This window comes from Panthera uncia, chromosome A2 (genome assembly GCF_023721935.1).
Source record: "Panthera uncia isolate 11264 chromosome A2, Puncia_PCG_1.0, whole genome shotgun sequence".
In the NCBI taxonomy this organism is placed as follows: Eukaryota; Metazoa; Chordata; class Mammalia; order Carnivora; family Felidae; genus Panthera; species Panthera uncia.
This window is the reverse complement of record NC_064816.1, coordinates 49,713,018-49,738,596: the sequence shown is the minus strand read 5'-3', so window position 1 is coordinate 49,738,596 and position 25,579 is coordinate 49,713,018. Positions and strand designations below refer to the sequence as shown.

Below are 25,579 nucleotides of genomic sequence, written 5' to 3'. Positions count from 1 at the left end.
GAGTAGTCAAGTTGTAATGTTTTTTTGTTTTTGGGGGGGGGGGGTTGGGGTTTTTTTGTGTGTGTTTTTTTGGTTTTTGTTTTGTTTTTTATTTGCTGGTGAAGGGGCTTGCCTCAGTGTTGATGGCTGCTGACTGATCAGGGTGGTGGTTGTTGAAGGCTGGAGTGGTGGGGCAGTTTCTTAAAAGAAAACAGCTTTGAAGATTCCCACATCTATTGATTCTTCCGTTTATGAACAATTTCTCTGTAGCATGAAATGCTGTTTAATAGTATTTTACCCACAGCAGAACTTCTCTCAAACTTGGAGTCCATCCTCTCAAACCCTGCCACTGCCTTATCAGCTAAGTTTATGTAATATTCTAAATCTTTTGTTGTCATGTCAACAGTCTTCACAGCATCTCCACCAGGAGTACATTCCATCTCAGGAAACCACTTTCTTTGTCATCCAGAAGAAGCAACTCCTTGTGTGTTAAAGTTGGATCGTTTGATTATAGCAGTTCAGTCTCATCTTCAGGCTCCACTTCTAGTTCTCTTGCTCTTTCCACCACATCTGCAGTTATTCCTTCCGCACTCTTGTTCATGTTGTTATTTTGATTTCTTCCCATGAATCACAGATGTTCTTAATGGCATCTAGAACAGTGAATCCTTTCCAGAAGGTGTTCAGTTTACTTTGCCCAGATCCATCAGAGGAATCACCATGGCAGCCACAGCCTTACAAAATATATTTCTTAAGACTTGAAAGTCAAAATTACTCCTTAATCCATGGAAATTGCTGAATGGATGTTGTGTTAGTAGGAATGAAAACTACATTAATCTCATTGTCATTAATCTCCATTAGATCTCTTGGGTGACCAGGTACATTGTCAGCAGTAATACTTTTTTTTAACTTTCATTTATTTTTGAGAGAGAGAGAGCACAAGCAGGGGAGGGGTAGAAAGAGAGGGGAACAGAGGATCTGAAGTGGGCTTCATGGTAACAGCAGAGAGCCCGATACAGGACTCTAACTTGCAGACCGCAAAATCATGACCTGAGCTGAAGCGGGACGCTTAACCGACGGAGCCACCCAGGCTCCCCCAGGCAGGGACATTTTAAAGGATTCTTTGGGTAATATGTCTCAACAGGGGACTTAAAATATTCCATAAACCACATTGTAAACAGATGTGCTGTCATCCAGGCTTTGTTGTTCCATTTATACAGCCCAGGCAGAGTAGATTTAGCATAAATCTTAAGGACGCTAGGATTTTCTGCATGGTAAATGAGCACTGGCTTCAACCTCAAGTCACCAACTGCATTAGCCCCTAACAAGAGAATCGGCCTGTCTTTGAAACTTTGAAGCCAGGCATTGGCTTTTCTCTAGCTATGCCTAGATGGCATCTTCTTCCAATAGAAGGCTATTTCATCTACATCGAAACTCTGTTTACTGTAGTCACCTTCATTCATGATCTGAGCTAGATCTTCTGGATAACTTGCTGCAGCTTCTACATCAGCACCTGCTGTTTCACCCTGCACGTTTATGTTATGGAGATGGCCTTTTTTCTTAAATCTTAGGAGCCCGCCTCTGCTAGCTTCACACTTCTGTGGCTTCCTCACCTCTCTCAGCCTTCACAGAATTGAAGAGAGTTAGAGCCTTGCTCTCAATTAGGCTTTGGTTTAAGGGAATGTTGTGGCTGCTGGTGTTATCTTCTCTCCAGACCACTAAAACCTTCTCCTTATCAGTGGTGAGGTGGTTTCACTTTTTTATCATTAGCATAGTCACTGGAGTAGCACTTTCAATTTCCTTCAAGAACTTTTCCTTTGCATTCAGATGTTGGCTCTTCGGTGCAAGAGGCCTAGCTTGTATAGTCTGTCTCAACTTTTGACATGCCTTCCTCACTGAGCTGAATTATTTCTAGCTTTTGATTTAAAGTGAGAGACACGTGACTTTTGCTTTCACTTGAACAGTTAGAGGTCATTGTAAGGTTATTAACTGGCCTAATTTCAGTGTTGTTTGTGTCTCATAGGAAGATCCAAGGAGAGGGTGAGAGACGGGGGAACAGCCAGTTAGTGGAGCAGTCAAAACATGCACATTTATCAATGAAGCTTGTCATTTTATATAGGTGTAATTCATGGCACCCTAAAACAGTTGCAATAATAACATCAAAGATTGCTGATCACAAATCACCATAACAAATATAGCAATGAAAAAGCTTGAAATATTGTGAGAAGTACCAAAATGTGACAGACACACAAAGCGAGCAAATGATGTTGGAACAATGGCACCAATAGACTTACTTGACACAGGGTAGCCACACACCTTCAATTTGTAAAAAACACGGTGTAACTGAAGCACAATGAAGTGGAACACAATTGAATGAGGTATGCCAAATGTGGTCCTTTGTGACTGGCTTCTCTCATTTAACATGTTTTTGGGATTCATATCATAGTATGAGTGCTTTATACCTTTGTATGATTGTGTGATATTCCATCCTGTGAATTTATGTATCTCATTTAGCCGTTAATGGACATTTTCAGCTATTGTGAATACTGCTATGAACTTTCATGTATAAGAATTTTTGTGAGCATATGTTTTCAGTTTTCTTGGGTATATACCTGGGAGTAGAATTACCAAGTCAGATGGAAAGTGTCTGTTTAACTTTTTGAGTTTCCAGGTTAATTATACCATTTTACATGGCTTCCAGCAGTGGACAAGGGTTTTGGTTTCTCCACATCCTTGCCAAATCTTACTGTCATCTTTTTTTGTTTGTTTGTTTTGTTATAGCCATCCGAGTGGGTGTGAAGTGGTACCTCACTGTGGCCTCAGTTTGCATTTTTCTAATGACTAATGAAGTTGGGCACATTTTCATATGCTTACTAGCCATCTGTATTATCTTTGGAGGACTGACTGGGAGGGGTTTAATACTTTGTCCTACCAGTTGAGTGCAAGCCCCTCACCCTGGGAAAGACTAAAGGGACTTGTAGAAATCTGACCTTTATGACCCACTAAGGCTTGTTTCCACGACAGGGCCCCTGGTGAGGAGAAACAACTAGAAATCAAAATCGAGCAGGAGAGAGACACAGAAAAAGGAAAGCACGGATGTAGACCAAAGTCAGGGAGGGGAACAAAGCCAAGAAATCTTGAAAGCAAGTTGTCATATTTGTCAGCACATTTATTAACAAAAACAGACTTCTCAACCTAGAAAGGCTTCCCTGGACCTCACTTTTTCAGGACAACTAATTTCACATAAAAATAACAAAAGCATTTGAGGTGAAATTACATAAATTTTAACTCACAAGAAAGGGAAAGAATATAGAAACTGGTTTGGAGGCTGGTGGGCAGCATGTTATCATGGAAGTTTCTAATTTAAGAGGGGATGTAGTTAGGTAGGCTCTAAGGGGGTTTTGGTATAATAAACTATTTGAGTAATTTACATTGTTCTGAATGTATGTAATATACATTAGGAATTTTTAGGAGCTTTATCCTTAACTAAATTCTTCAGCATTCTGAATGTTTTAAAGTTATTTCTTAGGAAAAAAATTTTCCAGGGAAGAAGTTGTCAAGGGATAGGTGAAATACATCATGGGGATTCAGGAGGGCACTTTTGATGAGCACAGGGTGATGGATGGAAGTGTTGAATCACTGTGAAACTAAATATAATACTGCGTGTTAACTAACTGGAATTAAGGTAAAAACTTAAAATTAAAAAAAAAAAGAATATACAGAATAACATCCTGACAAGCAATGAAAGAAAGGCATGCCCACAAAACAGAATCAAACTCTCACCTGCTATTTCAAATCAAGCTAAGAAACATTTTTTAAATGATACAAGGTGTGAGAAAAATACCATAAGTCATAATTAGAAAAACTTCAAAATGAAGTGACAGAATTTAGGAAAAAATCAGAAATGAAAAATTATTTCAGTAATAAAGACTAAACTGGAAAGAATACAAGAGCAAATAAACACAACAGATAATGTCTTAAGATAAATAGGTCACGAAGAAGAGGAAATTTCTTCTTGCTTTGGCAGCATATATACTAATATTGGAACAATACAGAGAAGATTAGCATGGCCCCTACACAAGGATGACACACAAATTCATGAAGTGTTGCATATTTTTGGAATACTACTCAGCCATCAAAAAAAAACAAACCTGAAATCTTGCAACGATGTGGATGGAGCTAGAATATATTATGCTAAGCGAAATAAGTCAATCAGAGAAAGACAAATACCATATGATTTCACTCATATATGGAATTTAAGAAACAAAACAGAAGAACATATGGGAAAGGGGGAAAGAGAAGAGAGAGACACAAACCACAAAAGACTCTTAATGAGGAGAACAAACTGAGAGTCGCTGGAGGGGAGGTGGATGAGAGATGGACTAGATGGGTGATGGGTATTAAAAAGAGCATTTGTTGTAATGAGCACTGGGCATCATATGTAAGTGATGAATCACTGAATTCTACCTCTGAAACCAATATTGCATTGTATATTAACTAAAATATAAAAAGAAAATAAAATTGTATTTCTTAAAAAAAAAAATGAAGAGATAGGGGTGCCTGGGTGGCTCAGTTGGTTAAGTGGCCAACTTCAGCTCAGGTCATGATCTTGTGGTCTGAGTTCGAGCCCCGCATCAGGCTCTGTGCTGACAGCTCAGAGCCTGGAGCCTGTTTCAGATTCTGTGTCTCCCTCTCTCTGACCCTCTGCTTTTCATGCTCTGTCTCTCCCTGTCTCAAAAATAAATAAAACATTAAAAAAAATTTTTTTTTTTAAATGAAGAGATAAAAAGATTTTGAGAAGAAAGTAGACAGGCAAAGATCAAACATGAATATGAAGAACTCCTGAAGAAGAAAAAAGAACAAATACTAAAAACTAATTCAAGAAAACGATCTTAAAATTTTAAAACAAAATTTGAAATTGCATTTTGAGAGAGCATGCTCTACACTTAAGAATATCAACCCAGGGGCACCTGGGCGGCTCACTGTTGGTTAAGCATCTGACTCTTGCTTTCAGTTCACGTCATGATCTTATGATTCAAGGGATTAAACCCTGCATCAAGCTCTGTGCTGACAATGCGGAGCCTACTTGGATTCTCCTTGAGCGTTGTCTTTCTCTCTCTCAAAATAAATAAATAAACTTTAGAGAAAAAAGAAATCTCAACCCAGAGGGGTGCCTGGCTGGCTAAGTTGATAGACCATATGGCTCTTCTTCTTAGGGTCATGAGTTCCAGTCCCATGTTGGGCATGGGGTCTACTTAAAAAAATAAAATGCTTAAAAAGTATCAACCCAGAATCACTAGCATAAAGGACATAATTGTAATAAAATTACTGGCCTTTAAATAAACAAAATCGTTTGGGCATCCAGGGGAAAAAAGCCATGTGACTTACAAGGGAAACAAAATTAGATTTTCAGTAGACTCTTGAACAGCAATGATCCATGCATAGAAAAAAAAATCACAATAATCAAGGAAAGAATGTGTGGGCCAAGGATTTATAACCAGCAAAACTGACTTTCAAGTTCATACAAAAGATCATAGCAGCTTTAAAAGCCAAAAACTGGATATAATCTACATGTGAATGGATCAAATTGTGTTTTGTCCATACTATTGAAATGTTCCTTAGCAATGAAAAGAAATGACTACTGACACACATAAGAAGAATGAATTTTAAAATAATTACACAGAGTGACAAAGATTAAAAAAATTCCATTGATCTAAAATTCTAGAAAAAGTAAACTAGAGTGACAGCAGATCATTTAATTTTGGGGTAGAGCAGGGCTAGGGGAGGGATTAGGAAAAAGACCAAAGGAAACTTTGAGGGGCAATGGATAGATTTATCTTTTGTTTTTCAGTAAAATACTTTTTTTAAATCACCTCTTGTTTTTACTGAGGTATCATTGACATATTTTTATTTCAGATTTATAATTTAATGATTCAGTATTTGTATACATTACAAAATGATTACCACAATAAGACTAGTTAACATTTGTCACTGTATATAATTACCCCCCAAATTTTTTCATTTGAGCTTCCAACTTCAACCCAGGTCATAATCCCATGGTTCATGAGTTCGAGCCCCACGTCAGGCTCTGTGCTGACAGCTCAGAGCCTGCTTTGGAGTCTGTGTCTCCTCTCTCTCTGCCCCTCTCCTGCTCACACTCTGTCTCTTTCTGTCTCAAAACTAAACACTTTTCCAAAGAAGACACGCAGATGGCTAACAGACACATGAAAAGATGCTCAACATCACTCATGTCAGAGAAATACATATCAAAACCACATTGAGATACCACCTCACAGCAGTCAGAGTGGCTAAAATTAACAACTCCGGAAACAACAGATGTTGACAAGGATGTGGAAGAAGGGGAACCCTCTTGCACTGTTGGTGGGAATGCAAAGTGGTATAGCCACTCTGGAAAACAGTATGGAGGTTCTTTAAAAAATTAAAAATACGCTACAGCCCAGCAATAGCACTCCTAGGAATTTATTCAAAGGATACAGGAGTGCTGATTTGAAGGGGCATATGTACCCTAATATTTATAGCAGCACTATCAACAATAGCCAAATTATGGAAAGAGCCCAATGTCCATCAACTGAATGGATAAAGAAGATGTGGGGTGTGTGTGTGTGTGTGTGTGACACACACACAATAGAATACTACTTGGCAATGAAAAAGAATGAAATCTTGACATTTGCAGCAACGTGGATGGAACTGGAGGGTATTATGCTAAGCGAAATAAGTCAGAGAAAGACCGGTATCTTATGTTTTCACTCATATGTGGAATGTGAGAAACTTAAGACCATGAGGGAAGGGATGGGGGAAAAATACATAGTTACAAACAGGGAGGCAAACCATAAGAGACAGAGACTCTTAAATACAGAGAACAAACTGAGGGTTGATGCGCGGGGTGGCGGGGGGGGGGGGGGGGTCCAGGGCAGGGAGGGGAAATGGGAGATGGGCATTGAGGAGGGCACTTGTTGGGATGGTAACTGAGTGTTATATATAAGTGATAAATCATGGGAACCTACTCCCAAAGCCAAGAGCACACTGTATATACACTGTCAAATTATATTTAAAAATAAACACTTAAAAATTTTTTAAATAAAATCTAAAGTTTTTTCTTGTGATAAGAAGGACTTGTGAGATGTGCTCTCCTAGCAACTTGCAGATAGGCAGTATAGTATTACCTATAGTCACATCTCTGTGACTTATTTTATACCTGAAAGTTTATCTTTTGACTCCCTTTTACACACCTCACACCCCACTTCTGGCAACCACCTATCTGTTCTTTGTATCATCTATGAGCATGGTTTTTCTCATGTTTGTCTTTTTTTTTTTTTTTAACAGATTCCACATATAAGTGAGATCATACAATGTCTTTCATGCCCTCAATGTCTGTCCATGTTGCAGATGCCACAATTTCATTTCTTATGGTTGAATATTCCGTGTGTGTGTGTGTGTACATACACCACGTTTTTGGGTTTTTTTCATTCATCCATCGATGGACACTTAGGTTGCTTTCATGTCCTAGCTATTGTAAATAATGTGCAGGGCACATGGGTGGGGTGCAGATGTCTTGTTGAATTAGTGTTTTTATTTTTGCTTTTTTTGATAAATAACCAGAAGTAGAATTGCTGGATCATATGTTAATTCTATTTTTAATTTTTTGAGGAACCAACCTCCTTACTGTTTTCCACAATGGCTCCACCAATTTGCACTCCCACCAACAGTACACAAGGGTTACCTTTTTTCCACATATTCAACACTTGTCTTTTTGATACTAGTCATTCTGACTGGTGTGAGGTGCTATCTCATTATGGTTTTGATCTGCATTTCTCTTATGATGAGTGATGCTGAGCATCTTTTCATGTGTCTGTTCATCAGTATGTCTTTGGGAATTGTGTATTCAGGTCCTCTGCCCATTTTTAATCAGATTATCTATTCGGAGGTTAAGTTGCATGAGTTCTTCAGGGTAACATTGGCCTCCTAGAATGGATTTGGAATACCTTCCTTTTCTATTTTTGGAATAGTTTGGGAAGGCAGATATTCATTCTTTAAGTGTTTGGTAGAGGGTCACCTGGCTGGTTCAGTTGGTGAGCATGCAACTCTTGATCTCTCGGGTTGTGAGTTTGAGCCCCACATTGGGTGTAGAGATTACTTAACAGTAAAACGTTAAAAAAATAAATGTTTGGTAGAATTCACCTGTGAAACCGTCTGGTCCTAGACTTTTTTTGGAAGTCTTTTGATTACCAATTCAGTTTTATTACTAGTAATCTGTCTGTTCAGATTTTGTTTCTTCAGTCTTTTTTTTTTTTTTAAGTTTATTTATTTTTGAGACACAGAGAGACAGAGCATGAACGGGGGAGGGGCAGAGAGAGGGAGACACAGAATCGGAAGCAGGCTCCAGGCTCTGAGCCATCAGCCCAGAGCCCCATGCGGGGTTCGAACTCACAGACCGCGAGATCGTGACCTGAGCTGAAGTCGGCCGCTTAACCGACTGAGCCACCCAGGCGCCCCTCTTCAGTCTTGTAAGATGTCATTCAGTCTTGTAAGATGGTATGTTTCTAGGAATTTATCCATTTCTTCTGGGTGGTTCAATTTGTTGACATATAATTTTTCATAGTAGTCTCATAATCCTTTATATTTCTATGGTGTAGGTTGTAATTTCTTCTCTTTCATTTCTGATTTGAGTCCACTTTTGATCATTCTGGCCAAAGATTTATCAATTTTTTTTTTAATTTTTTTAAAGAACCAGCTCTTTCATTGATCTTTTCTGTTGTAGTTTTAGTCTCTATTTTATTTATTCCCTTTCTGATCTTTATTATTTCCTTCTTTCTACCACCTTTGGGCTTGCTTTGTTCTTTTTTTTCTTTTTTTTTTTTTCCAAAATTCTTTTAACATTTATTTGTTATTGAGAGACAGAGACAGAGTGCGAGTGGGGGAGGGGCAGAGAGAAGAAGGAGACAGAATCTGAAGCAGGCTCCAGGCTCTCAGCTGTCAGCACAGAGCCCGATGCAGGGCTCAAACTCACGGACCATGAGGTCATGACCTGAGCTGAAGTCGGGTGCTTAACCAACTGAGCCACCCAGGTACCCCTAGGCTTTGTTTGCTCTTTTTCTAGTTCCTTTAGGTATATGGTTAGATTATTAGAGATTTGTTTCTTGAGTAGACCTGTATCGTGATAAATTTCCCCCTTAGAATTCCTTTTGCTATATTCCAAAGATTGTGAACCATTGTGTTTCCATTTTCATTTTTTTCCAAGTGTATTTTTTATTTCCTCTTTGATTTCTTCATTGACCCATTGGTTGTTTAGCAGCACGTTGTTTAGTCTCCATGTGCTTATATTTTTCCCATTTTTAAAATTAATCCCTTTATCATTTGGAATGCCCTTCTTTTGTCTCTTTTTATAGTCTTTGTTTTTAATTCTATTCTGTCTGACCTAATCATTGCTACCCCAGGTTTTGGTTTGTTTGTTTGCCTCCATTTGCATGGAATATCTTATTGCAACCCTTCAGTTTAGTCTTTATGTGTCTTCAGGTATGAAGTGAATCTCTTCTAGGCAGCCTATAGATGCGTGTTGTTTTTTCATCCAGTCACTGTTTGTCTTTTGATTGGAGCATTTAGGCCATTTACATTGAAATTGATTATTGATAGATATGTACTTATTGCCATTTTTTTTCATTGTTTTCTGGCTGTTTAGTAGTTCCTTTCTTGTTCTCTTTATGGCTTGATGACTTTCTTTAGTAGTATGCTTAGATTCCTGTCTCATTATCTTTTGTGTATCTACTTTAGATTTTTGCTTTGTGGTTACCATGAGGCTTACATTTATTTATAACATATTTATAACAGTCTGTTTGGAGTTGAGAAGAACTTACACATGAACACATTCTAAAGCTCTACATTTTTTACTCTCCCTCCACCCACATTTTATGTTTCTGACATCACTTTTTATCTTGTGTATCCCCTAATTATTGGAGTTATATTTTTACTACTTTTGTCTTTTAACCTCCATACTAGCTTTAGCTGTGATTAACCTACCAACTTTCCTATATTTACCTTAACCAGTGAGATTTTTATTTTCAAATGTTTTGTTGTTACTAATCACCCTTTATTTTCAGCTTAAAGAAGATCCTTTAACATTTCTTATATGGTAAGCTTAGTAGTCATGAACCCCATTAGGTTTAGCTTGTCTAGAAAACTCTCTCTCCTCCAATTCTGAATAGCTTCACTTCCCTGAGTATTCTGGGTTGGAAGTTTTTTTTTTTCTTTCAGCACTTTGAAACATGTCTGTTATCTTGGTTGTAGTGGTAGTTTTACAGAGTATACCTGTGTCAGAGTTCATCAGATTGTGCCTTTATGTCAATAATACCTCAAAGTCCTTCATAAAATTTTATATTGGAGTATAAAGGACGTAGACTGTTAGTGCTATACACAAACTCAAGGACTTCTTTCCACTCGCCCTTCCTGAGGGATCTACTTGAGAATAAGCTTCAGACAAAAAAAAAATGGAAAGACATCAAGTATAGTTAACTGTAGAGAAATAAGACCAAATGAGTTATAAGGCAGAGTATAGGATGTACTGGCCATGTGCTCTATTAAGGTAGTGGATGGACAACTATTTAAAAAGTGGGCACAAGCAGAGCAGGAGGTCAGAATCTTTTAATGTTGGTACCGTACACACAAAACACGCCCCTCCTACCTCCATACATTGGCAGTGACTGAGACTGATGTGTAAAATGAGATAAAATGATTATGTGGCAGCGAGCATCCCTAGCACCGGTCTATAGTTTTGAAATAATTTCTCACCCAAAGAAACCCTAATTCCTGAGGAAGTGGCTGATCTCAGGTCTGAGGCAGGAAATGTACAAGATGAGTCTGTGATATCTTGTTACACTTAACAGAAATAATCAAAGATGTATTTTGACATACTAGAATTATGTCAGAAGAGCCAATTTGAACACACACTGCAGTTTAGGTGTCAAAAAAATGAACTGAAACCCATCAGATATGCTTAGATCTATGAGTTCATAATGATAAATAAAGAGAGAATCAATCATCCTTGAAGACCGTCAGGAAATCAGTTCAAAAGTGTCAAGCATTTGACCTGCCTTTCCTATCTGATCTGCACCCATGAGGATCCAAATATTAATGAGGGGAATTGCCCCATGTCTAGCTTATTCCTAATAATAAATGAGAAAGAAGTGAATACAATTACAATATCACCATTTTGTAATGTCCAGTGAATTGAAAGAGACATAAATTGTTGACAGATGCTAATAACATAAAAAAGACAATTTGATGTCATTTGCCTCCCGATGAAAGAATACTGCCTGTAGTGTTAACAAAGGGGTCAAACTTGAGTCTGATCCAGTCTAGGATCCAGCTGACTGTTTTCAGGAATTCAGAGGAAAGTGTTGAACCAAGTGAGAAAGAACAAATCAGCCTGAGATACTGCAGGTCGGATGACTGGTCTTTCTTCAACAGAAAAATTGTAAAGAAAAAAGATCAGAGTGGGGAATCTATAAATGAGGAAATGTAAAAAAGATTTTGAAAAAAACATTTAAATGGCAAGACCACACTGTAGTGTCTAGGGATGCATATTTGGGTGACAAAACTAAAAAGAAAAAAAGGTAAGAAATTAGAAGTTAGGAAAATGTTACTGGGGAAGAGGGCTATGATTCATAATTACAAGGCTTCCTGGGTAAATGGTAATTTGCTGTCTTGAGCAAGTAGTGGTTACAAGAATGCTTTAGACTAATTCATTAAGCCATGTATTTACTTTGCATGGTTTTCTGAATCCCTTCATATTTTTGAAAACTGTTCTGTTTCTTAAACTCCCTGGAGTTTCTCCTACTTTAAATATATTGCTGAAAAATAAAGGCACTGTTAGGGCTCCTTGAAAAGCATTATGGTGGCTAATCCTTAATTCATCAAAATAGCTGTCCTACTTAATCCTGTCCTGAGAATTGGAGGGGATATGAACTGCAGCTTTCGATCTGCATAAGCAGTACTCTGTTGCAAGTCAAAAGGGCAAAGTCATCCCAATCCCCATCCTTACAGATTGGCTGCAATGCTGTCAGTTGGGCCCCTGCTGTTGTACCTGGAAGCCTCATAGACCAGCCATCGGGGCAGAAGCCCAACTACATCAAGAAGTTTGCGTCAGGCGGCTGTGACAACCTCATCAAGCTGTGGAAGTAAGTGGGGTTGGTGGACTTATCCTCAAGGGGACACTTCTTACCTTCCACCCTACCTACTGTGACTCAGCCACAGTTCACAAGAAACAGGATCACCCTTTTTTCCCCTCCTGCTGATAGAATACCATTTTCAACCTGTCAGAGGACATCCTTTAAAAACAACTTGGCCTTGCTCGAGCATTTTAATTCTTCACCTAATTCCCAGTTGCTGGCACCATTGGCTGTGAGGGAACAGAGCATTTCTTGGAGGGTTTCTTTAGAGCTGCTGAACTGAGTAAAAATCTACAAGGTCAATAAATGAAATCAGAAAGATGGAATAGCTTCTTGGCCCCTGCAAAGCCCATGGGCTGGGGGTGGAATGGAGGTGTGGGAAAACACCTGGGCTGCAACCTGCTGCATTCTTCCTTTCATCTCCCCTGTCAGGGAGGAGGAGGATGGCCAGTGGAAGGAGGAACAGAAGCTAGAAGCGCACAGTGACTGGGTTCGAGACGTGGCCTGGGCCCCCTCCATTGGCCTGCCCACCAGCACCATCGCCAGCTGCTCCCAGGTCAGCTCAGACCCATGAGAGCCTCCCGTGTTGTTTAATCTCTGAGTAAGTCCCGTCAGCCCTTATAGTCCCCCTAGGGTAAAGTCTTTTAAAGGTAAGGGTAGGGCAACAGGCACCTTTGGACCAGTGCAAGTAGGAGAGCCAGGTCATCCTGTAGCGAAGGCTTGATCAAAAGGCACAAGTGGCTTGTCTCCACTGAGCCACGAGCTGGGCCAAATTTGGGACCAATTTCCCATCCTCAGCATTGTATGGCTGGGAAATAGAGCTGCCCAGGTACATTCTGGGAGTGTTCCCAAGCGGGGTCTAGGGGCAATTGGAAGTTCTAATAAGGTCTTGGACTCACCTACCTATTCTATCTTCACAGATCACAAAAGAAAAACCAAGGACAAGCCTTAAATTATGTGCTAACCCCCCACTAACAAAGGTTAAGCCAGGCTTCATTTGAGCCTGTTATGTTTCGTCCTAAATTTGAGAGGGACTTTTTTAAACTTGTCCCTTCTCATTCGCTGAGCTTGGTTTATAGACAGCCATACCTATTTGGTTGAGAAAATATAGACAGAGCCCAAGGGAGCCAAAATAAGGAGGGGACTTGGCAGACATGAGGAAAACCCAGAGAAAATTTTACAGTTAGCAACAATGCAAAGTCCATACCTGAAACCAATATGAGCACAGGAACCTGGGAGACTCGAATGTGAAACGTGTTCCTGGGGTAAAGGGATAAAAGCACGGCTGCTGGGCTGGACACTGGCCATCACAGCTGTGCACACCCAGGAGGGCCTTGGCTGTGCTTTGTGCTGAATCCCCCACCCCATTCCTGCAAAAGTCCAATATGGCTCCAGATTGAGCAGATATCCCCAGTGCAAGATCCCTGCCTTACCTTCCCTGACTTTAGCCTATCTCTTCCCAGGATGGTCGTGTGTTCATCTGGACCTGTGATGACGTCTCGAGCAATACGTGGTCCCCCAAACTGCTGCACAAGTTCAATGATGTTGTGTGGCATGTGAGCTGGTCCATCACCGCCAACATCCTGGCTGTCTCAGGCGGAGACAATAAGGTACACCCCATTTCCATGACATGGTAGACAGGGCCCTGTTTGTCTTTACTAGGCCCGTTAGAAAGCACAGTTGAATTCCCCATGTAATGAGAGGCTTAGAAGGAACCTTAATGAGGACTGTGTTTTGAGTATGTCTCTTAATTATATCATTAAATTTTACAGTCCCCTGTACCTCCACCCCCAAGCCCCCAGAGGTTGTTTGTCCCCTTTTTACAAATACAAAAGAAGCTGGCAGAAGTGGTTTGACTTGCACAGGGGTCACAAAGCTTTTAGGTGGCAGAGCCAGTAATCGGGCCCAGATTAAATCCCAAGTCACTGCCTTGATAGTCCCATCACCTTAACCATTTGACCACCTTGTCATATGGTGACATTCAATTAGCACGGCCAAAAAGTAAATAGATTAAAAAAAAAAAAAAAATACCTCATAAACAAAAGCAAAAAGATAGGAGGGTTTCTGCCAGACTCCTAAGAGACATATTTCTAAAAATCCATATAATTCATGAGTATTATTATTCACCCACCATATACCTCTCCCTACTGGGCTATAAGCCATATAAAGGAAGGGACATGGAGGCAAAGTAGCCACTGGAAAACAGTAAAACAAAGAGTAGTTCAGGACAGTATAGCAACAAAGCAAATGTGCTTGAACAGTCATGACCACTGCTTTGAAACCTGCTTTTTAAAGTTATATATGGACCGTCTGCCTGAGAGAAGAGGTGTAAGCTAGGGAGATGGCAGTAGCTTGTTACTTCTTCCTTCCTAGAGGCAGCTTTTTGTTTTAATCCTGGCAAAATACATACAAAGTTTACCCATGTTAACCATTTTTAGGTGTACAATTCAGTGGTTTTGAGTACATTCACGTTATTGTGCGACCATCACCACCATGCATCTCTAGAACTGTTTCCATCTTCCCCAGCTGAAATTCTGTCCCCACTGAACACTAACTTCCACCCAACCCAGCCCCTAGACCCCAGTAAGCACCATCCTACTTCCTATTTGTGAATCTGACTACTTTGGGGAACTCATGTAAGTGGAATCATGCAGTAATTGTCTTTTTGTGACTGGCCTCTTTCACTTTCCGTAGTATCCTTATCTGTGTTGTACCATATGTCAGTTCCCTACCTTTTTAAGACTAATACTCTGTTCTACCACATTTTATTTACACATACATTGGTACACAGGGGTGCTTCCTCCTTTGGCTGTTGTCAGTAATGCTGTGCACATGGGAGTACAAATAGTATCTCTTTGAGGGGCGCCTGAGTGTCTCAGTCGGTTGAGCATCCCACTCTTGGTTTGGGCTCAGGTCATGATCTCACAGTTGGTGGGATCGAGCCCACATCGGGCTCTGCTGATGGTGTGGATCCTCCTTGGGATTCTTTCTCTTCCTCTCTTTCTGCCCCTCCCCTGCTTGCACACGTGCACGCTCTCTAAATAAATATATGTATATCTTTGAGACTCTGTGGGCAGTTTTCATCCAGCCTGGGGTCCCTTTCATGTACAGTAGTCCCAGAAATGTAGCAGGCCTCTTCTCCAGGCCATAGAATTTTAGAGCTGGAATGACCCTCAAAGATAACTAATGTAACCCTCTTTATTTCTAGTAAGTGCCAGAGGCGGGACTAGGCCCCAGGTTTGGTGGCACCTAGGACAGCCCAGCCGACCTTGACTTGCCTGAGGAGCCCTACAGTAGTATTTACAAGGCAATGGGCAAGTGCCTGGTTGTATGCACATTCCACATTTGGGTTCTGCTGCCATTATTCTTTTATGCTTCTCAACTCTTCTTTATCACTGTTTGCTACAAAGAGCTCAACTCTATTGCTGTCTACATAGCATTCCTTCACTAAAGGACTTAGTTTGCAGTCTAGAGCATTCTGCATAGTGCATATGTAGTAAATAGTCTGACTCTAAAGCAGGAATTCTTTTTTTTTTTAATTAAAAAAAATTCTTTTTAAGTTTATTTTTGAGAGGGACAGTGACAGAGTGTGAGCAGGGTAGCAACAGGAGAGAGAGGGAGACACAGAATCTGAAGCAGGCTCAAGGCTCCGAGCTATCAGCAGAGCCCAACATAGGAATCAAACTCTCAAGCTGTGAGATCATGATCTGAGCTGAAGTGAGAGGCTTAAGTGACTGAGCTACCCAGGTGCTGCTAAAGCAGGAATTCTTAAAATCATTACTATTTTTTACCAGATACACGTACATAGCTTGAAGTAGTTTTTATTAGGTTATGATTTTTTTTTTTAACGTTTATTTATTTTTGAGACAGACAGAGACAGAGCATGAATGGGGGAGGGTCAGAGAGAGAGGGAGACACAGAATCCGAAACAGGCTCCAGGCTCTGAGCTGTCAGCACAGAGCCCAACGCGGGGCTCGAACTCACGGACCATGAGATTGTGACCTGAGCTGAAGCCGGTGCTCAACCGACTGAGCCACCCAGGCGCCCCGGTTATGATTTTTTTAATGCAGTCTAATTTTCATTCTCCAGAAATAAACCTTTCCAGTGCTTAGCTATTTATTCCACTGTTTATATCAGTGTTGAAATAACATACTTATCTGTTGTCTTCCTCTAGCACACTTCTCACATTTTAGTATTTAACTTGTTAAAACATGGATTGCCAAGCCCACCCCCAGGATTTCTGAATCAGTGGGTCTGGGCACGGACCCAAGAATTTGCAGTTTTCACAAGCTCCCCATTATGGCAGATGCCCTGGTCTAGACAGCACACTTTGAGAACCACTACTGTATCCCGTATCCTCTTACAGAACCTGTAGCAACTTGGTTAAAACAACATCAGTATTTGGTTTTTGGTTTTTTGGGTGTCTTTAATGTTTACTTTTGAGAGAGAAACAGAACGGGAGCCGGGGAGGGGAAGAGAGGGTGGGAGACACAAAATTTGAAGCAGGCTCCAGGCTCTGAGCTGTCAGCACAGAGCCTGATGCATGGCTCAAACCCACGAACCATGAAATCATGACCTGAGCCGAAGTCGGACGCTTAACCGACTGAGCCACCCAGCCGCCCCGGGGATGCAGATACTTTTCAAAATAGTCTCTTCATTTTCTTCAGATGAATACCCAGAAGTTGAACTGCTGGGTCATATAGGAGTTCTATTTTTAATTTTGTTGAAGATCCTCCGTACTGTTTTCCATACTGGCTGCACCAGTTTATAGTTTCACCAGTAATGCACAAGAGTTCCCTTTTCTCCACATCCATGCCAATACTTGTGTCTTTGTCTTTTTCATGATGGCCATGCTAACATGTGTGAGGTGATATTCTATGGTTGTACTTCCCCAGTGATTAGAGATGCTGAGTGAGATGCTTATCTCTCACTATCACATACCTATTGGCCTTTCGTATATCTTTTTTGGAGAAATCTTCTATTCAGGTCTTTTGCCCAATTTTTAATTGTATTTTTTGGCTTCCTGGTATGGAGTTTTAGTCTTCTGTGGATATATTGTGGCGTGGGGAGTTTTCATTTGTTTGTAAACAGGCTTCACACCCAGCGTGGAGCCCAAGGTGGAACTTGAGCCAATGACCCTGAGATCAAGACCTGAGCTGAGATCAGGAGTCAAGTTGGATGCTTAATTGGTGCACCAGGGTGGCTCAGGCAGTTAAGCATCTGGCTTTTGATTTCGGCTCAGGTCATGATCTCACAGTTTGTGAGTTCAAGCCCCATGTCAGTTTCTGGGCTGACAGTGCGGAACCTGCTTGGGATTCCCTCTCTCCCTTTCTCTCTGCCCGTTTCCTGCTCATGCACATGCACACGCATATGTGCTCAGTCTCAAAATAAATAAATTTAAAACAAATCTATAAAAACAAGAGACAACCCACTGAGCCATGTAGGCATCCCTGGATATTTTGGATATTAACTCCTCTTCTGATGTATGATTTGCAAATATTTTTTTCCCATTTTGTAAGGTTGTCTTTTTACTTTGTTGATTATTTTGCTATGCAGAAACTTTTTAGTTAATGCTGTCCTGCTAACTTATTTTTTGTTACTTTTGCTTTAGATGTCACAACCAAAAAATCTTTGTCAAGACTCATGTCAAAGAGTTTTTTTTTAAGTTTATTTTCAGAGAGGGAATGCATGTGTGTATGAGTGGTGGAGGGAGAGACAGAAGGAGAGAATCCCAAGCAGGCATGAAGCATGAGAATCATCACCTGAACCGAAATCAAGAGTCAGACACGTAATCCGTTGAGCCACCCAGGCACCCAAATAGCTTGTTTTCATATATTTTCCTCTAGGAGTTTCGATAGTTTCAGATCTTATATTTAAGTGTTTAATGCAATTGAAGTTAGTTTTTTTGAGTGGTATAAGATAAGGGTCTAATTTTATTCTTTTACATGTTAATGTCCAGTTTACTCAGCACCATTTATTAAAGAGACAGTCTTTTCTCCATTGAGTATTCTTGGCTCCCTTGCCGAATACTAGTTAACTGTATATGCTTGAGTTTATTTCTGGGCTTTTGATTCCATTGACCTATTTGTTTTTATGTCAGTACCATCTATTCATTTTTATGCCATTACTATAGCTTAATAGCTTGAAATTAAAAAGTAGGATTCCTGGGGCACCTGGGTGGCTCAGTCATCCGACTTCACCTCAGGTCATGATCTCACAGTTCATGAGTTCGAGCCCCGCATCGGGCTCTGTGCTGACAGTGCAGAGCCTGGAGCTTGCTTCTGATTCTTTGGTCTTCCTCTCTCTCTTCCCCTCCCCCATTCATGGTCTGTCTTTCTCTCTCAAAAAAAAACATTTAAAAAAGAATAATACTTTAAAAAAAAAAAGTAGGATTCCTTCCACTTTGTTCTTCTTTCTCAGGATTGCTTTGGCCATTCAGGGTCTTTGGTGGTTCCATATACATTTTAGGACTCTTTTTTCTATTTTTGTCAAAAAAAAAAAAAAAGGCCATTGGAATCTTGATAGGAATTGCATTGAACCTATAGATGGCTTTGGTAGTATTAAAATTTTAACAATGTTAATTATTCTAATCTATGAACAAGATACCTTTCCATTTATTTGTATTCTCAGTTTCTTTCATCACTGTCTTGTTTTCAGAGTAGAGATCGTTCACCTCCTTGGTTAAGTTCATGAGTATTTTATTGTTTTTGTTATCATAAGGATCATTTTTTTTTTAATAATTCATTCTTAGTGTATAGAAACACTACTGATTTTCATTAATTTTGTATCCTGCAACTTTAATGAATTCACTGTTTAGATCTAAGCTTTTTGATGAAACCTTTAGGATTTTCTGTGTATAACATCTTGTCATCTGCAAATAGAGACAATTTTAGTTTTTCCGTTCCAGTTCTGATGCCTTTTTTTTTTTTTCCTTGCCTGGTTGCTTTGGCAACAACTTGTAGTAGTATTACATTGAAAAAGAATGGTAAGAGTGGGTACCCTTTTCTTATTGCTTATTTTCAAGGAAGAGCTTTTGGCCTTTCACCATGGGGTATTGTACTAGCTGTGGGCTTATCACATGACCTTTATTATTGAGGTATGTTCCTTCTATACCTAATCTGTTAAGCATTATCACAAACAGATCACATTGGTTGATTTGCATATGTTGAACCGTCCGTGCATTCCATGTCTGAATCCTGCTTGATCATGGTGAATGATCCTTTTAGTGTACTGCCAAATTCAGTTTGCATCTATATTCATCAGGGTTATTTGTCCAAAGTTATTTTCTGGTAGTAGCCTTTTCTGGCTTTGGTATAAGGGCAGTTGTTGGCCTTGTAAAATGAGTGTGTGGGTGTATTTCCTCCTCTTAAAAAAAAAAATTTTTTTTTGGAAGATTTTGAGGATTGGTATTCATTCCTTACATGTTAGCTTAAATTCACCAGTGAAGCCATCTGGCCCTGGGCTTTTTTTATACAAGGAGATTCTCAATTATTATTCAGTCTCCTTACTGTTGAGATATTCTATTTCAGAAAATTTTTTAATTTTTATAAAATTTTTTATTCAGATTTTTTGTTTCTTCCTGATTGTCTTGGTAACATTTCTAAGAATTTGTCCATTTTTTCTAGCTTGTTCAGTTTGTTGACATAGAGTTGTTTCATAGTAGTTTCTTATTTTTCTTTGTATTTCTGTGATGATCAGTTGTAATATCTCCTTTCTCATTTATAATTTTGTTGTTTTGGGTCCTCTTTTTTCTTTGGTTAATCTAGGTAAACTTTGTTAGTTTTGTCAACCAACCAACTCTTCTGGTCAATCTTTTCTATTTTCTTCTCTATTTCATTTATTTCTGCTCTAATATTTATTATTTGCCAGCTTTGGACAAAGTTTGTTCTTTTCTGATTCCTTAAGGCATAGAGTTAGGTTATTTGGGATAGGTCTTGTTTCTGAATGTAGGCATTAATTGCTGTGAACTTCCAAGAACTGCTTTTGCTGCATCCTGTAAGTTTTGGTATATTGTGTTTTTCATTTGATTCAAAATAATGTCAGTGTTTAATTTGCATGTGTTTGTGAATTTCTCAGTTTCCTCTTGCTATTGATATCTTGCTGTATTCATACCATTGTGGTTAGAGAAGATAATTGGTTTAATTTTTTTTAATTTGCTAAGACTCGTTTTGTGGTGTAACATATAGGAAATGTTCCATGTGCACTTAATGTATGTTCTGCTGTCAGAAGGTTATGTACATGTTAGGCCCATTTGTTCTGTACTATTGTTCAAATCCACTGTTTCCTTATTATCTGTCTGGATGATCTCCATTGTTGAGAGTATTAAAGTCCCCAACCATTTTTTTGTTACTCTTTATTTCCATTTAGTTTGTTCGGTTTTGGTTCATATAATTAGATGTTTCAGTGGTGGGTATCTATATATTTATAATTGTTACATCTTCTTGGTGTGTTGATCCCTCTGTCTCTCTGTACTATTTTTTAACATTTTATTTATTTTTGAGAGAGGGAGGGGCAGAGAGAGAGGGAGACAGAATCCGAAGCACAGGCTCTAGGCTCCCAGCTGTCAGCACAGAGCCCAATGCAGGGCTTGAATCCGTGAACCATGAGATCATGACCAGGGCTGAAGTCAGATGCTCAACCAACTGAGCCACCCAGGCACCCCTCTCTTTACTATTTTCACTTTAAAGTGTATTTGATATAAATATAGCTACCTCTGCTTTCTTTGTGGTTGCCATTTGCTTAAAGTATCTCTTTCCATCCCTACTCCATCTCTGTCTTTAAGGCTGAAGTGAATCTCTTATAGGAAGCATATTGTTGGATCTTGTGTTTTTGGTTTTATTTTATTCATTCAGCCAGGTGTGGTCTCCCCGGGAGAGTTTAAACCATTTACATTTGAAGTAAGTATTAATTAATAAGGCCTTACACAATTGCCATTTTGTTTATTTTCTTGTGGTTTTCTTGATACATTGTTCCTTCTTTTTTTGTGTTTTGAAGTTTTATGGTATCCGTATGCTTTGACTTTGTCATGTTCTTTGGTCTAATATTACCACAGGTTTTTCCCTTGTGGCTATAAGGTTTACATAAGACATTTTAAAACACTGTTTTAAAATAACATCTGAACACTTTGACTTCTCCCCCTCACATTTTAGGTTATTGATGTTACAATTTATATATTTTATAATGTGTAATAACAGGTTATTGTAGTTATGGCTATTTAACTACAATGGTTATTTCTTACTACATTATCTTTTAAACTAGAGCTAGAAGTGAATTATGCACTAACATCACATTACAGAATCCAACTTTAATTATTTATCATTACCAGTAAGTTTTATGCTGCCTTGTATAGTGTTAATGAGCATCCTTTTATTTATACTCAACTCCCTTTAGCATTTCTTGTAAGGCAGATGTAGTGGTGATGAGTTCCCTCTGCTTTTGTTTGTCCAAGAAAGTCTATCCATTGCCAAAGGACACTTTTGCCTGGTAGAGTAGTCTTGGTTAATAGTTTTTCTTGCTTTGAGTATTTTGTGTCATCCCATTTTCTTCTGGCCTGAAAAGCTTCTATTGAGAAATCTCACAGTCTTATGGGGGTTCCCTTATATGTAACCTTTTTTTTTCTAGCTGCTCTTAAAATTCTTTGACTTTTGATGATTCTGACATGTCTTTTGTAGCCCTGTTTATTTAGGGCCTCTTGGCAGTTCATAGGTCTTCCTGTCTTTAGAGTCCATTGTAGAGCTCTATTAGTTTCATTTGGTGGTGTCACATTTACCTGGCTTTCTGTGATCCTCGTGTTGGTATCTGCATTGGAGTTGTGGTCCCTTCTTCCAAACGTTGCAGGCTCACTTTGGCAGACAGTTGGACCGGTCAGCGCAGTTGGGTTTCTGGTCATTCCTGGTCCTTGGACAGGTGTGGCTGCTGTTAGGGTCTGTTTTTTAGTGAAGCAACTGTTTGAGTTCTGAGCATAGAGGGTATTCCACTGGGTGAGAACAGCAGGTAGGACTGCTGACTCGAGTTCCCTGCCCAAGTGAAGCTAGTGGGTGTCACTGTGACCTGGATTCTCCAGTCAGGCTTCCTACAGTCAGGACTGGGCTCTCTACAAGAGTCTGTAAATTGGCTTTCTGGATGAGAGACCAAGAGCCAGGAACTGCAGCAAGTGGGGCTGTGACTCAGCCTTTCTGCCTGGGTGGGGGCAGACCAGGTTCAAGAGCTGGCAGAACTGCACTGTAGAGCATTCCCTGGGGCAGACTGGACCCCCAGCTTGGTGCTGTAGATGAGCAGAGATACTGGTTGGGACTGCTGCTTGGGCTCTGCAGCTAGGAACTTGGTCTGTTAATAACACAGTGCCGGTTCTGGGAAGCCCACCCAGTGCATGGGCATGATGATTCTGTCTTACTTGGGACCAATGATTTATTCAAGCCCTTGGCATAGACTCGGACTTAGAGGAGGAGGAAGAGGGCAGTTGGGTTCACTTGGACCTGGTGACCGGGAGGTGGACCGTGCCTCCCCTGTGGTGTTCACCACTTAAGAACCCCACTTAGTCACCATCAGATTCGCAGTAGTTGAAACCCACAGATGTGCCTGCAGTCCCCATGGGGCAGAGCCCAGAATGAGGGATCCCACGAGGCCATGACTTACAGCGCTGAGTGACTGGATGTCACCCCTGTGCTCCTTTCCCCCTGGAAAAACAGAAGTTGAACGTGGTGTTGAGTCAACCTGGGTGGGGGCCATGCAGTCAGCATGTAGCCTTCCAGTCTATCCTTCTGGTGCAAGGAGTTGGTCCCTTTGGTCGGGCAGGGGGTGCTTCAGCCACATTCCTGTCTTCTAGGATTTGCTCAGTGGCTTCTTGTTCATGAATATTTGTTGTTCTTCCTGTGAGGGGGAGCTAAGTCAGAAACATCCTTTGTCACCGTCTTGCTGAAGATCTGGGAAGGTAAGGACAGCAGAGGGAAGGGTGCAGACCTGTAACAGGCTGTGTGCACTGGCTTGCAGGTGACCCTGTGGAAGGAGTCTGTCGACGGGCAGTGGGTGTGCATCAGTGATGTCAACAAGGGCCAAGGTTCTGTGTCCACTTCTGTCACAGAGGGCCAGCAGAACGAGCAGTGACAAGACAGGAAAGGCTCAGCTCCCCTCCTGCTGACTCCAGGACTGCCCTTTCCTGGACCAACTGACCAAACCGCTGGGAGGAATAGCTCCAACAAGATTCCTTCCCCAGGAGTAGTTACAAGTGCAACCAGATAGATCATCTGCCTTAACATGATTTGATATGGTTTGTAATTTACTGTCCTGCTGAAAGCACTCATGTTAGGAGAAAAAAGCTACAAATGATCTTCAAATTTATTATTTTAAAATATTTTTGGCCATTTTTATGTACCTTTTGGGTTTCAGGCATTATTTGGGGGGTTTTGTTTCCAAAATAGTTAAATAAATTCATATTGCTTGTAATTCTTCCTGCATTACCCCAACCCCTCCCTAAAAAGCTCATGTTCACTCCTGTTTGTCAGTGTATTAGAACAACATTCGCCAAGACCCTGGTCCCTGTAGGCTGGCTGAACCCCCAGCCGACATACACAAAGCTGGTATCTGTATAACATCCTTGTGATTCCAGTCACACTGGACGTGGGCTGCGGTGAGGGGGAGTGTGTCCTCTGAACACATATCCTCTTCCAGAGAGTGGGAATACAAGTCTGCCTTACAGAGAAGACTCGGATGAACTAATGCATGGAGGTGACCCATAACGTGCCATGCAAACGCAGGGCAGTATTAACCAATACCCACAATTAAGAGACTGGCCCGGAAAGTGGGTACACTTCATGCAGATTATGGACCCTGTCAGTGCTGGAGACCATGGTTCTGGTCCTGGTCAACCCTGAACCTAGTATCACCTGTTAGCAGAAGCCTTGAGACCCTCACCTGAATCGGTCGTCACAACAGCGGGTATAATTTATACTGAAACCTATCGCGAGCTGGTACTACACTGGAGCCGTCCTATGTTGCAACACAACAGACCAGTGTAGGCCTATATCCCCAACTTACCAATGAGGAAACTGGCACTGAAGGTGGAAGACCTGCCCAGGGCTGTCCACTGCCAAGTGGTAAAGCTAGCCTTTGAGTCCCAATCCAGCTCAACTCCAGAGTGGGTGCTGTCAAAGGCACGACTCAGGAAGAGTATGTGAGTGGAGGGCTCCTCAGCTGTAATGTGGGGTGGTGCTCACAGCAGACCTTTATGTGAGTGCACTTAGCTTTGTAAAAGGTCAGGCCACTCACTGCAGGAGGCTGCATGCACAAGGAAATGTGGACCCCTGTTCTTCTACCTGCTCATCCTTCATTTTTCAGCAGCAAAACCCCTGTTTTGAAATAAATATTAGATCATAATGTATAAAATCGGAAAAGGTGGATCGACTGTGCTTGAAATAAGGATATAGAGGCCACAGCCCTGCCCCTCAGCCTCCATGTCATTCTGTACAATCCAAGCCTTTAGACAACAGTATGAGAACTGTGCTTCTGCTTATTCAGATGAGAAAAGGCCCAAGAAGGCACCTTTGTGTACACTTCTCAGGGGATAAAAACTACCCCTTAGTTCTAGTTAGCTCTTGTTACTTGTCTGCCTTCCCTAACAAGCTCTGTGCTCCCCCCAAGGACAGGCCTGGTCTTCCTTATGGTGTCTGCTACCATCAACAATGAGAAGAAATTAGTCCTGTGTCACACAGTGGGTTGGTGGTAGGTTAGTGGGCTCCTGGCCATAAGCTGTGTTTGTGGCTTATACTACAGAGACTCAATTAAGGTAATCTGGAGGTAAGTAAAATTACCACCCGTAATAGTTTATACTTCGAGTGCTAAAGTGTTAACTATTCCTGGGGTAAAAGCAAAATCCCTCAAATTTCGTTACCACAAAATAGGCTAATCAATTGGAAATACCACACTGTCAGTCTTCAAGGGCCACGCCCAAGTGATATGAATGGAAAGGTAACTTAAAAGGTAGAGAGTTCTGGTTAGGGTAAGAACAATAGCAACCACAATGGTTTTTAATCCTTTCACAAAAACAAAGCAAACTGGGATAGAAAATGAGACCCCCCCAGACAACATTAAGGTAGTCCCTCAAACCCTAGGGCCAAACTCTTCATACCTAGAATACCTGTGTGGGACCAGCATAGGCAAGAAAAAAGGGAGTTGTTATGATCCTATGAGCCAGGTAACCCAAAAATTACCATCAAATACTCATCCATCCCAAATAGAAAACTCAGCAAGCCAATGTGAGAACTAGAAACCAGGGGATTCACAGGTTTTCACTGACAAGTGAGTTCAAAAACGGGGAGACTTCCACTGCCTTCCACCCATGAAGGAGTAATGGCTAAGAGTTTCCCTAGAAATTAGTTTCCCTAAACAACTAGGAAACCACACAATATACATGAAACAAATGCTTA

The 25,579-nt window shown here is 40.6% G+C and overlaps 1 protein-coding gene and 1 non-coding gene across 3 annotated transcripts in view; both read left to right on the top strand.

Moving 5' to 3' along the window:
- Positions 1 to 23,600, top strand: part of SEC13 (SEC13 homolog, nuclear pore and COPII coat complex component) — a 34,941-nt gene extending 11,341 nt beyond the window's left edge. For both annotated transcript variants that reach the window (XM_049641001.1, XM_049641000.1), the window contains exons 6-9: positions 12,034 to 12,167; positions 12,591 to 12,714; positions 13,622 to 13,768; positions 23,148 to 23,600. In XM_049641001.1, the coding sequence (XP_049496958.1) occupies positions 12,034 to 12,167; positions 12,591 to 12,714; positions 13,622 to 13,768; positions 23,148 to 23,261 (519 nt within the window). In that variant the 3' untranslated portion in view covers positions 23,262 to 23,600. The remainder of the gene's footprint in view (positions 1 to 12,033; positions 12,168 to 12,590; positions 12,715 to 13,621; positions 13,769 to 23,147) is intronic.
- On the top strand, positions 3,992 to 4,094 carry LOC125931083 (U6 spliceosomal RNA). Its single transcript, XR_007460341.1, has one exon. It is a non-coding gene; the product is annotated as a U6 spliceosomal RNA (small nuclear RNA).
- Positions 23,601 to 25,579: the final 1,979 nt, after the last annotated feature.